Source organism: Rutilus rutilus (assembly GCF_951802725.1).
Source record: "Rutilus rutilus genome assembly, chromosome: 4".
Lineage (NCBI taxonomy): Eukaryota > Metazoa > Chordata > Actinopteri > Cypriniformes > Leuciscidae > Rutilus > Rutilus rutilus.
The window spans coordinates 15,394,671-15,408,067 of record NC_140212.1 but is presented as its reverse complement, the minus strand read 5'-3'; the positions used below and the strand labels follow the sequence as shown (position 1 = coordinate 15,408,067).

The 13,397-nt window shown below is 36.3% G+C and overlaps 1 protein-coding gene across 2 annotated transcripts in view; it reads left to right on the top strand.

Moving 5' to 3' along the window:
• The window catches only part of cacna2d4a (calcium channel, voltage-dependent, alpha 2/delta subunit 4a), a 45,733-nt gene that overhangs the window by 1,377 nt on the left and 30,959 nt on the right, over positions 1-13,397 (top strand). For both annotated transcript variants that reach the window (XR_014626982.1, XM_084406245.1), the window contains exons 2-27: positions 470-551; positions 1,526-1,642; positions 1,779-1,838; positions 1,925-2,087; positions 2,157-2,288; positions 2,602-2,662; positions 4,084-4,234; positions 4,349-4,423; positions 4,516-4,605; positions 4,688-4,801; positions 4,893-4,971; positions 5,804-5,937; positions 6,140-6,157; positions 7,113-7,190; positions 8,446-8,526; positions 8,691-8,765; positions 8,879-8,965; positions 9,078-9,149; positions 9,274-9,335; positions 9,426-9,493; positions 9,603-9,648; positions 9,733-9,830; positions 10,147-10,240; positions 10,346-10,438; positions 10,970-11,100; positions 11,187-11,258. Coding sequence is in view for 1 of the 2 variants with exons in the window: in XM_084406245.1 (XP_084262371.1) it covers positions 470-551; positions 1,526-1,642; positions 1,779-1,838; positions 1,925-2,087; positions 2,157-2,288; positions 2,602-2,662; positions 4,084-4,234; positions 4,349-4,423; positions 4,516-4,605; positions 4,688-4,801; positions 4,893-4,971; positions 5,804-5,937; positions 6,140-6,157; positions 7,113-7,190; positions 8,446-8,526; positions 8,691-8,765; positions 8,879-8,965; positions 9,078-9,149; positions 9,274-9,335; positions 9,426-9,493; positions 9,603-9,648; positions 9,733-9,830; positions 10,147-10,240; positions 10,346-10,438; positions 10,970-11,100; positions 11,187-11,258 (2,333 nt within the window). In the remaining variant the exon portion in view is untranslated. The remainder of the gene's footprint in view (positions 1-469; positions 552-1,525; positions 1,643-1,778; positions 1,839-1,924; positions 2,088-2,156; positions 2,289-2,601; positions 2,663-4,083; positions 4,235-4,348; positions 4,424-4,515; positions 4,606-4,687; positions 4,802-4,892; positions 4,972-5,803; positions 5,938-6,139; positions 6,158-7,112; positions 7,191-8,445; positions 8,527-8,690; positions 8,766-8,878; positions 8,966-9,077; positions 9,150-9,273; positions 9,336-9,425; positions 9,494-9,602; positions 9,649-9,732; positions 9,831-10,146; positions 10,241-10,345; positions 10,439-10,969; positions 11,101-11,186; positions 11,259-13,397) is intronic.

Genomic DNA, 13,397 nt, shown 5'->3' with positions numbered 1-13,397 from the left:
ATTATCAGTTGTGCTGCTTAATGTTTGTTGAAACAGTGATAAATTAAAGATTCTTTGATGAATAAAAAAAAATAAAAAAACGCATGCTTTTGTAACATTATAAATGTTCTTAACATCACTTTTGATCAATTTAAACATCAATTCCTTGCTGAATAAAAGTATTAATTTCTTTCAACAACAACAACAACAAAAAAATCTTCCTTACTCCAAACTGCTAGGCTAAAAATATTGATGACTCATCCTATACTACAGATTTTCATCCAATCAAATTCTCTCTAGAATGAGAATGTCCTTCCCCTATACATTTTATTGTCTGAAATGTCAGTTACTTGATATTTATTTTAAGATCCATTTGAAAATGAATATCATGCTCACATGCTGTTGAACACCGGGGCTGTGATATTGCTTAAATAAAATGTAACAAAAGGAAGATTTAATGTCTAATGCTTTTCGTTTGTGTTTTGAACAGGGTTCAACAGTGGGCCAATGCCTTTGGAAAACAGATTTTGGCCTTGTCAAACAGATACTCAGGAGCCCAACTCTTACAGAAGGTTTGTCTATTGTGACAGTAAAAGAAAGAGTAATTTTAACTCTTCTGCTGTTTAGCACTGCAATTATATTTTTTACTCCTGATAACGGATTATTCCTGAAATTTGTCTTTACCCCCTCATTTCAATCCTAATATCAAAGCAATCAGGGACATTTCTGATATTGTCTACAGAGATAATCTACAGAGGAAGCAGGTTTTATCCGTAAATCACTACATTAGCAATGCGTCTTACTGCTGGAAAATGTCATATGCAGCTGTGTCCAGTTATCTGGCATCTGTTTGAATTCACACTACACTCTAATTAACACTACTTTGTGCTGTTAACCACAGACCCGGTGCCAGCCTACGAGCAGCCCATCTGCATACCAGAAAGACACATAACGACCAGTTTATATCTGACCTGAATATGTAGGCGTTCTTTCACCTTAAGGCCTTTATTAGTGCAGCACAACAGCAGGATGTGCCTGAACAGTGAGGCAGGAAGAAGATTAACCTTCCCAGACTGCAGCATCTCCTCCTCCCTCTATTTCTTCTCTCTCTTTTTTGTTTTTCTGTGTCTAATCTAAGCTCAGAATAAAGCCTGGTACTCTTACAGTGTTTTGTGGAGGTGGATTATCCCTGTCTGACCTCGTGTTCCAATGGCCAATTGGTGGAGAGCAGGATTCATTGAGATTCTGCCCTCAGTGGCCTTTGATAGAGTGCCGATGTAGAGTTTGACCTTTGCTTTGCTTCAAACTAAATGTCCCCATAAAGATAGTAATACTATTTTTTTTTAACTTGTGGGGACATTTTTTCGTCCCAATTAGGAAAACAGCTTATAAATCATACTAAATTATGAAAACAATTTCTGTGAGGGTTGTGTTTATGGGTGGGGTTACGGGATAGAACATTCAGTTTGTACAGTATAAAAAACATTATGTCTATGCAAGTCCCCATAGAACATGTGTGTGTGTGTTTGTTTGCATCTGTGCATAGAAATATAAAGATGTGGAGCCTATTATCAAGTTGGTGGAAGTGGATGGTTTAAAGATGGTGAAGGAATTTGCTGAAGAAATGGAGAACATGCTGGGCAGGAAGATGAAGTCGGTCAAGGTCAGAGAAATCCGTATATTGTAGTAATGTGTAATTCTAAACAGTTATAAAAACTAATTTTAATAATTTAATTATTTGTTGTTTTTTGGATGATCAAAAAGAAGGCAATCTCCTGAATTGAATGTGTTTTATACAGAGAATGGCAGAGATAGCAGAGGATGCCGATTTCTATCATGAATATAATGCCACATTAGAGGTGAGCTATCCATCGTCCATCCTTCCCCTTTCTCTCCTGTTCATCCCTCAGTCTATTTTCATACATTTACACTTGTTGTTCTGCAGTTTGACTACTTCAACTCCATGATGATTAACGAAGTAGACGAGGGTGGGAACAATGTGGATCTGGGGGGTGAATTTCCTCTGGAGGAGAATGAACACTTCAACAAACTGCCTGTCAATACTCAGCAAAGTGTCATACAAGTGCCCACCAATGTCTATAACAAAGGTAAGACACAGTGCATTTTCATCCCTGATTAGAAACTGAAGATAAAGCAGATCTCTCTCTGTCTCTCAGATCCTGATATTCTGAACGGAGTGTTTATGTCAGAAGCACTGAATGACATATTTATCAGTAACTTCGAGAAGGACCCGACTCTAACCTGGCAATACTTCGGCAGTTCAACTGGATTTTTCAGACTTTACCCTGGTAATCATCAACAGCCTTAGCCCTTCAAATGCACCACTGCAGGTTACTGAACATGCAGTTTTGCTCATTCAGACACAGGACAGAGAGATGAGAGTCTGATTGACACAGAATTACTGGTGTAATTATTTGTGACAATGACTCAGGCCTCTTCTCTCTGCCTGTCTCATTCATCATCATGTCATCACAGTATATTGACACAGTAACCAAACTGATAAACTCAGGCTTCCCAGATCTTACATGCATATGAACACAGAAATCCTTCTCCATCTCTCTCATGGAGAGGAGACAGTAAACATATTCAATGCTTTTTAAGGTATCAAGTGGACACCTGATGAAAATGGAGTTGTCACTTTTGATGGCAGGAATCGCAACTGGTGAGTTTGAATGTGTGTGTGTGTACTGTACTGTATGTACTGGGATGTACTGTATAAAACTACAATAGTGTCCATTGTCCAGTCAGTATTTTTTCTTTTGTAAGAAATTAACACTTAAATTGATGCGAAAAAAGTGACACTAAAGACATTTCTATTTTAAATAAATGCTGTTCTTTGGAACAGTGTTTTAAATACAGTAAATCAAAGAAATGTTTCAAGGTTTTTCACAAAACTATTAAGCAGTACAACTGTTCAACATTGATAATAACATATATTTCTTAAGCACCAAATCAGCATATTAGAATGATTTATGAAGGCTCATGTGAGCATTAGAGACTTCTTTGTAAGCCATAAAAAAAATAAAAATAATACAGACCCCAAACTTTTGAGCGGCAGTGTACACACTTCAACATCAACTAGTCGGTGGGATGTGTGAGTGGCAGCTGAATGTAATGCAAAAGAATGAAACAAAATGAAGGGGTCTTGTGTCTTTAAAAGTTGAATTATTTTTAACCTGACACACCTTAAAAACGTGACGCTCATGTCAGAAATTCCAAAACCGTTAAGGACTCAAGGCAACATCAAAAGATTAGAGATTTAACCGCAGGGAGCAGGGTTGGATCTCAGTGAAAGATTTTAATCTAAGTTCCTTTCCGTGACTGACTGCTTCATCTGCCCAGTTTCCTTAAATACCTTCTGCCAGGACTAACACTATTACAGCTAATGCACACAATCTCTTTAGCAGTAATGAACGCAAAGTACTGACCCGTTGTATTGTGTTACGTTCCTATATCTAACACCTTCAATGATCACTTGCTGTGTATATATAATCTGAGTAGGTCTGCGACACGAGTAAGTTAAAAAACTACAAGTAAGCCAATTAAAAAATGTGAATAACGGACTATTGATGTAATGTTCAGTCTTCAGTTTCAGTCTCTCTCTCACTTTCTTAAAGTGATCTCATTATTTCCTTCTCTCAGAACATTACCCAGATGAGATTTCACACTGTTATCCGGTTGAGGAATTATTACTGTGAAAGGTCTTGACTGTTTGTCAATAGCCAAAGAGTTATTTTAGTATTATTATTTTTTTGTATATATTTTCATTTTCATTTTAGCCATTTTGTTGTTTTTTGTCATATTTATTAGTTTTTATATTTCTATTTAACTTTATTTGATTTTGTTTCAGTATAAGTCAATTTAGTACTTCAACTTAAAACTTATTTCATTTATTGCCAGGGCAATATTTCTAATCTTGTTTTAGTTTAGGTATTTTATTTTCAGCTTTGTTTCAATTAACGATTTGTAATAGGTTTAGTTAACAACAATGATCTGAGCTCGTAAGCATTTCAAAAAGACCTTTAAAAACACTTCTCTCAAACTGTACGAGAGAACACTTCTGTTTTGTTCTCTCTCTCTCAGGTACATCCAGGCAGCCACGTCCCCCAAAGACATCATCATCGTTGTGGACATCAGCGGCAGCATGAAGGGTCTGAGGCTCACTATTGCAAAACACACCATCAACACCATTCTAGACACACTCGGCGAAAACGACTTTGTCAACGTCATTGCGGTAAGAACAGAAATTTCCAGGCTTTACACAAAACAAGTGGCAAGCAATACAGTTTCTTCCATGTAAATCTAAGTTATTATCCTCAATAAGAGTTCATATTTTCTCTCTTTCCAGTACAGTGATTATGTCCGGTACGTAGAGCCCTGTTTTAAAGGCACGCTGGTACAGGCCGACCTGGATAACCGTGAGGTAACGTTTTCTCTGCTTGCACAGAGCAGTGAATTCAGTTGCCAGTTGAGATTTTAATATTTGCTGCATTCATGCATTCTAATTCTTTCTAGCACTTCAAACTTTTGGTGGAGGGATTGCAGGTAAAAGGTGAAGGAAAGGTGAAGAAAGCCATGAAAGAGTCCTTTAAGATTCTGAACGAGGTGAGTGTGTGTTAATGTTTGAGGGATGTATATTTATCCATATAGAAATACTGATCTATCAAAAGGCTCTGGGTGTGCGTAGGCAGCAGCAGAAGGCAGGGGTAGTTTATGTAACCAGGCAATAATGTTGATTACTGATGGAGCCATGGAGGATTTCCAGAAGGTGTTTGAGGAGTTCAACTGGCCAGACCGCAAGGTACCAAATGTGCACAAACAAACAAAAAGTCACTATGGATACATGCTTTACCTGTGTGCATAATCTGATAAAATAATACACTATCAAACAGGTGCGCGTGTTCTCATATCTAATTGGACGAGAGCTAACATTTGCTGACAATGTCAAATGGATTGCCTGCAACAATAAAGGTGAGATCCTACTGCAATTAAAGCAGAGCATTGTGGGAAACTCCCTGAGCTAGTGAGTTCTATTATTTGTACAGAAAATGTGCACACTTTGTACAGTTTTTATAATGCAAATGTTTTTGTGAGCACAATGGTTTCAATTCCCATTTCTTTTCCAGTCATTTGTTACAGAATAAAAAAACTGTATATTTATATTTTAGTTTTATTTATATATCATTATAGTATTTAGTAATTTTTTATTTCAGTTTACATTTTAATTTTTGATTATAACTTTTTTCATTTTTATAATTTTGTGTTATTTCTATCTTTAATTAATTTTATTTTAGTTTTAGTAATTTAGTACTTCAACTTGAACTTATTTAAGTTAATTGACAAGACAACATTTCTAATTTTCATTTAAGTATTTTTAAGTTTAAGTTTTTCCTCTATTTATTTATTTCATCAATATTTAGATTTTACTTTATTTCAGCTTTACTTCGCTTACTAGTAATGATTTTTAATCGTTTTATTTTGTTAACAATAACAACACAAATAACAAAGAGCAGTTTCAAGCCAATGAAATATGTTAAACCCAAGCAAAATTACATTGGCAATAGAAACTTTTTCCAAAAAAAAAAAAAAAATCATTTATTTATTTATTTTATATTTATTTTTCTCCTGTCTTTCCCAAGCTTGGAAATAACAATAAAAAATTTTTTTTTTTGATTTTCCATTCTTTCCACATCCCGTTCTATTATAATTTAATTAAATATTGTGACAGCTGTGCCCTCTGCTGGTAACAGATACATAAATCAAAATTTTTACATTACCGTTGTTTTTGTGTGCTTGTAATTAGGTTACTACACCCATATCTCTACTCTGGCGGATGTACAGGAGAATGTAATGGAATATCTTCATGTGCTGAGCAGGCCAATGGTCATCGACCATGATCATGACATCATCTGGACAGAGGCTTACATGGACAGTGTGGTGAGCTGCTTACCTTTTCTTGTTCACTCTCTCTTTCGTTCTACTGTACACAAAACGTGATGTTGCATATTGTCCCAAACCTTCATATTGATCATTTCTGTCTACATTAATCTTGAACCTCTCATGTTGTGATTTCATTATCTGATTCCGTATGTGATCTTGTTATGTCTGTTACTTCATTATGTCTGTCATCCCATTCCAGCTACCCAATACAGCTGAGGTAAATTATTTCGTTCTCCGCAGTAGATCAAAATATATCCTGTATACATCCAAATGCAATAGTTCACGTGTTCTTGCAGTTTAGAGTTCATAGCTTCTCTTTTAGATATATTTTAGTTGTATTTAGAAATTCTGACCTCTGTGAAGTTTTTAATGTAATCAAGGTCCTCATCAAATGTCTGGTAGAGTCCAAATCAACAGGATTGCATTTCTAAACGTGTCTGTGCTGTTTTGTTCATTTGTGTATTAATGGGTGATCAACAAGTCTTATATTTAATATGATAGCTACAGAGGCAAAAAGGAGCTACAGACACATTTTCTGCATTGATTATGGGGATTTAAATATGATACGTGTGCTACATGGAGCCAAGAGGGGAAATTTGAATGTGGAAGATTTGAATTCTTTGAATATTTGAATTCTGTGGAAACCTACAAGAGTTTCTTTATAATTCTGCAATGCCAATGACTATACATGCCAATATAGACAGTAACTACACGTTTGGTCAAAACTGAGTTATGACTGAAATCGGGTCTGTCCTGTGACAAATTTGTTTGGTAAGCTGTGCTCAAATTTAGGGAGCAAACAGAGTGGGAAAAATGATATCTATTCATTCAAAAACTCTGAAGCCATTTTTGTCATTTCAGTGTTGGTGTAGTTACTGTATTTTGGGAAACACTTTATTTTGGGTGACTCTTGCGGTAATCATTAATGAATGGTTTAGTTCTTCATGAGAGTCACATTGACTCAACATTATCCGTTTATTAGTTAAGCATTAATAAATGCATATTAGTGCACCTGTATTGTAAAGCGTTACCGTATTTTGCCTTTGCAAGGTAGAACAATAAGGAACCTACCAGTGAAGCACCTACTCTTAATGGAAGTATCCTATGGTCTCATTCAGGGTTTCATCCACTTCACACACAGGCCTTCTCTCTTTCTCTTTCTCGTCTTTCAGCTTTTTAACACACAGGCTGAGAGTTTGCTGTTGATGACCTCTGTGGCCATGCCTGTGTTCAGCAAGAAAGAAGAAACAGTGAGTTTGAATATATGAGGGAAAGTGCAGCTCCACAAAAAAAGTCTGGACAAAAACAGAAACATCTTTTTCCTTCAGTTCATCATGTAATTAAGTCTCATTCAACAAGGATAGAAAGGGGCGGAAGAATAATGAATGTCTAAAAATGGCTCGTACATAATTAATAATGAATTCAAAATAAATAAATAATAAATGATACATAATTAAAATGACATTATTTAGGTTATTACTGTTTTTGTCATGAGAAAAGTCTATTTCTAAATAAAGATAAAGAAGAAATCATGTTTCAATAAATAATGATAGGCTATAACGAATGAATCGGTTGACTGAATCATTAAAAAATTTACTCAAAATGCTCACCACTAATGTATTATGTTACATAACAATTAATGTAGCTTTTTTCAGTTAAACTACAGTGGGAGTTCGTGATATTGGGACTTTACTATACTGGAAGTTCGTCACATCCCTAATTATAAATATAACATAAGCTCTCGTAATCCTGCGACATGAAATAAACACTATTAAACACTCTTAACATGTTTATACAAATTATTCCGCAACAATTTGAATATATGACCCGAATTTGTACCTAAAAAGGATGAAGACCATTTGTAAATAACACTCTCAGTCGACGCTTCCTCAAACGGCTTTCTCATGACGAAAAAAGAGCGCGGGAATGCGCTTATATATCCTAACCAGACAGAGCTAATCAACTGATATGTCCTTGACAGCAGGGAATCTTTTAAACACATTTTATTCGCATCTAATACAATTTCATTACGATTCTAAGTGAATTATTCTGAATTTGCAAAAATTTAAAAACAATCAAAAACCTATAAATCATGAAGATCGCATCACTTCCGGTCCAGGGCTAGGCTACGTGCTTTGTAAAATATAGAACTGTTTTACTTGAGAAGTCTTCAAAGGAGTTACCAAAGATGAGCATAACTGATGGAAATTGCATATGCATATTGATATATAAAAGCTTTTCACTTTTTCTTCTTCTCAATAACATTCGGATATTAAAACAGAATAAACCGACCACAATAAAAGTAACTAGCTTGGTTAGCTGATTACCTTACAACTCCATAGATAAGGAGTTGATGCTGCTAACACTTTCTACAACAAGCTGATGCAATGAGACCTGTTTTAGACCATTGACAATTTTAGAACATAAGTTCAATTCAACTGTTTATTTTAAAATTGTATTGTTCATAGTTTTGACTTTGCTCTTTCTCTTTGTGTGTAACGTTAGCTGTCTCACGGGATCCTCCTTGGTGTGGTTGGCACTGATGTCCCTTTAAAAGAGCTCATGAGATTGGCTCCTCGATACAAGGTGCCTTCACAATGTCATCAGTCCTCTGTTCACAATAACGCTGATCACATCTAAGGTCTTTTCATTCACAGGGCAGACTATATCCATGATTGTTTAAACCGCTGACTGATTAATAAACATGTGATTTTACTGAATTTATTATTTTGACTTCTTTTTCGTTTCAGCTGGGAGTTCACGGCTATGCATTCTTAAATACTAATAATGGTTATATACTCTCTCATCCTGACCTTCGACCTCTGGTAAGCTCCACAATATTCCACAGATCTTACACCTATTGTCTATAAGAGCTGATTATACATTGTGTTATTAGTTTTGTATCTCATTAACGTTGACTCTCTATACTTTGTGTTAGTATAAAGACGGTAAGAAGCTGAGGCCAAAGCCTAACTATAACAGTGTGGATCTGTCAGAGGTGGAGTGGGAAGATACAGAATACACAGTGAGTGGAACAACACACACACACATATAAATAAACATTCACACACACAAACATCCATCACGCCATTTTTAGATCAATTGCTTCAAGGTTTTTGTGTGTGCTGATCCTCTAGTTGAGAACGGCAATGGTAAGAGGGGAAAGTGGGACAATCTCTCTGGATGTCAGAGCAACAGTAGAGAAAGGAGTGAGTTGATTTTGTCCTTTAATTCGCTTCTCATAAGAATACTTTAGTTTGATTCATTCATTTTTATCCTATAATAACCTAGCCGTGACTGTCATACTCACATGCCGACGTCTTCCCTTCTCAGAGGAGAGTTGTCTTCCTGAAAAATGAATATTTTTACACCACCATCAACGAAACTCCATTCAGGTGAGTTAAATGTTTTTGGAGTCTAAAACATACTGACTGTATATTTGAATTATGCTTATGTGTTTATATATTGTGCGTCTATGTTTTTAGTCTTGGAATTGTACTTACCAATGGTCAGGGGAAGAATGCTTTCATCGGAAATGTTTCAGTTGAAGAGGGTAAAGATTTTCAAATTATTACCTGCAAAAATAATATAATAATTTGCCTGTCTCTGTTTACTGCTATCATTTGTAAATCCCCTCAGCCGTGTTGTTTTTCTGTCTACAGGCCTACATGACCTGACAGCAGCTGATGTCACTATTGCTAATGAATGGTGGGTGTTAATTAAGGCTGAGAACTAGATTAGAATCTGAAATGATTTGATATTTTCTGATTGTACGTTTTTTTGCTGTTTCAGGACATACTGCGAGACAGACATCGACCCACATCACCGCAAACTGACACAGTTTCAGGCCGTGGTTCGATATCTGTTAGGGAAAGAACCAGACCTGGAGTGTGAGTTCTACCTCTAGAGGCCTTTAGACACTAGACTCGAAGTTTTAACATAGTATTTGAGATTTTTACTTCTATCATTACATTTATTTTTATTCATGTAGAATTACAAATGAGTAAAAACAAAGCACCTACTTGTGTTTCATACTGGCCACTTGCGAGGTTTTGGCACAAAGCTAAATAATTAGTTGTACTTATAAATCATCTCATATCTTTGCAACTGTACAGCATAACCACTTTCGTAGGCAATTAAACACAATTTGATCTGAATGATGCTTGATGATATCTGCTATTTCGTTCTGTTCTGTCTGTTCTTCAGGTGATGAAAGACTCCTGCAGCAGACTCTGTTTGACGCAGTCATCACAGCTCCTATGGAAGCCTACTGGACTGCACTTCTGCTCAACGCCTCCGGGTACTATTTCCCACCCACACACACAGCATCACAGACAAGTTTCATTAGTGAAATACGTGCTCGGCCGTGACTTTTCTCATTCTTCTGCACGCCTCCGATGTGCAGTATTGATGCGGGTGTGGAGACGGCGTTCCTGGGCACACGCTCCGGCCTCATGAGGATGACCAGATATGTTGGCGTAGAGAAACGTGTGGGGAAGTGAGTACATTTAATTAAGAGCTCCGCATCACGACTCAACCGCATAAACCACATCTGCATTGCCATAGGTTTTCCTAAAGGGATAGTTCACCCAACAATGAAAATTCTGTCATCATTTGCTCACCCTTAAGTTGTTCCAAACCTGTATAAATTTCTTTCTTCTGCACCCGTCAACTGTTTGGTTACCCACATTCTTCAAAATATCTTCTTTTATGTTCAGCAGAAGAAAGTTTGGTTTGGAACAACTTGAGGGTGAGTAAATGATGACAGAATACATTTTTTTGGGTGAACTATCCCTTTAAGGCCACCCATTGCCTCACTTAATATGCTCTCTAAAATTCTCAACCTCGGGAAGGTAGAGAGGAACAGGCAGTAACATGAAAAACAGAATGTGGTATTAATAAAATAAACATTAGTTAATGTGGTTATACATAAATCACAGAACAAATGCTAATGTATATACTCAACATAGGTTTATATACAATAAAATATGAATCTCTTTTTGATGTTTTTTTGGGGGGTTTTTTGCAGAAAATTCTTAACTCCGTCCGATAAGGAGAATATTTTTACTCTGGACCATTACCCTGTTTGGTATCGGCGTGCAGCAGAGAATCCAGCTGGAAGCTTTTTGTACTACGTTCCTGCAGAGGACAACACACAAGGTAGTCCGCACCCTGCAGTCCATATCAAAAGACTTTACAGCCTATTGAATGTATTGTGCTCAGTATTTATTTTTCTTTCCCCGCAGTGGATGGAAGGGTTGTGATTGCCGTCACGTCTGTTACAGTCACTGCAAACAAAAAGACAGCACTTGCTGGAGGTATGATCTTCCCTGGTTATTCTTATCTTTGAATCTTTTTTATTAGTCTGTGCTGATCAAAGAACACCCATCGAGTTGCTATTATCTTTGTCCATTTTAAGTATGTGAGTGAGCACATGTGCCCATGTTTGGATGTGCAACCATGTTTGGAGTTCACCTCTCCAACATAAACATCTCTTTTCCTCAACATGACCTTGGCTTTTGCTATTTTCTCATTAATCACGCAGACACACATAATTGATGACTTGAACTGTATTAATGCATTCATGGAAAATATATTAAAAGGACAGGAAGTCACTGGATAGGAAGTTGGGATACGTTATCTGCTAGTATTCTCATTCCTTTAGCATTTGCTCCGTTTAAAGCTTTTAGAGCCCTCAAAAAATAGTCACTATTGTCTACTGTAATATAAATGTTTTGTTTTTTTTTTCTGGAAAAATACATGGTTATTTTGAATGGCAGTCAATGGAAAATAATGTTTAATGCCACCATAATGGTTTACATTATCAACCAGCAGTGGGCTTACTGTGCTATGCTAATCAGCCACCGCTTGACCCCTTCATTTATCCATCCGTTTAGATTTTTAATCTGGGTCTCTCTCCATTTTTGTGTGAATCTGAAGAAGCATATTTTATCATTTTACTTTGAGCAAACTGTGTGTGAGTGCTTGCTGAATCTTACACTTCAACGTTTACAGAAATACATTCTTTATTCATTTTTAACACAGAATTATATCACAGATCACAAATCATATTTCAAACTGATTTTCATCAAGCGAAAATATAAAGAAGGATCTCATATCAGTCTTAGAAAAAAGGTCAAGTGAAGAAAGGGTCACATCAATAAGCTATAAGATATTAAACCAGAACTTCATAAAGATCTTGAAGATGCTTTCAGCTCAGTCAAATGGGCAAATCCTTTCCTTTCATCAATCCAATGGGATTTACAAAGCGTGTAGTGAAGTGTGTGTGTGTGGTGTCCCTGCTCTTAAATGTAAGGCCAGGACCGAGAGTAAACACACCTCAGCAGAGTCATTGCTCATTTATATACCGCTCTTCATATTCACTGGCATATTTGCTGACAGTCAATAAACAAGCATGTGCTCACTTTTGAGATTATTCGCAATAAGTGCAATTTGACGGGAACGTATTAGTCCACCAGTGGCAAAAGTGCTTTCGTCTTTTCTTTTTACATAACAGAGGATACAGGGTATGTGTTTTGTCGCCCCGTGCAGAGTACAGGCCCATGACACATGCTGTATAAAATAAGAGCTAAAAGAACAGTAATGGCAAGAGAGACTGCAACCATTAGACAAAACTCCTCTAATTAATAATTCATGAGTTTTCTCTGAATTCTCTTATAGAGTTCCTCTACAAAAGGAGTTTTCACAGGAAACACAGGGAAAAGTATACTCAATTTTTTGCAATCAAGTTATTGTTCATAAATAATTTGTAAGACACAGATTAAAATAGATACATATATTCAACATACTTTTGAATAAATGTATATCTGTACTTATATATACTCAGCATATGGCTGCAAATATCATCGAACACAAAGATAAAAGTCAGAGATGCTTAACTGCTGGTGTGGGTATTAGCACACAAATTAGTTGTACTTTGATTTACAATTTTTTGCCAGCAACCACACCACTAATTTGCATTGGTAATGAATAGTGTGTAGGAAAGATTGTTGCTATAGTTACAGCGGAAGAGCATCTCCTAAATCCGGATGAGGTGGTGTGATATTTGCTCCACACCCTTGTTCCTTCTGCACATCCTTCCTATAGATGGCAGCATTGTGCAAAACACCCAATAATGACATTATAATCTGTTTCTAAATTTTCAATAATACAGAGGAAAAAAATATGCTGGTTCACATTAACAGTGTGCAGCTAGTTTCTGACAGTCTTTCTTTCCATTTTTCGTCCAGTTGCTGAGGCTGATTACCGCAGAAAAGCTTATATTATATCTGTGGGCTTCTGAAAGCCCAAGTCAAATTTATCTGAATTATTTAGTCTAAACATCATCTGCCCTCAAGGAAAAGCGAATTATGCAAATTGGTCCACAAGCAGAAAATTGATCACACAGACTCAATCGATTCTCCTCCATTGCCAGCCCAAGAGAAAAGATCAGACTA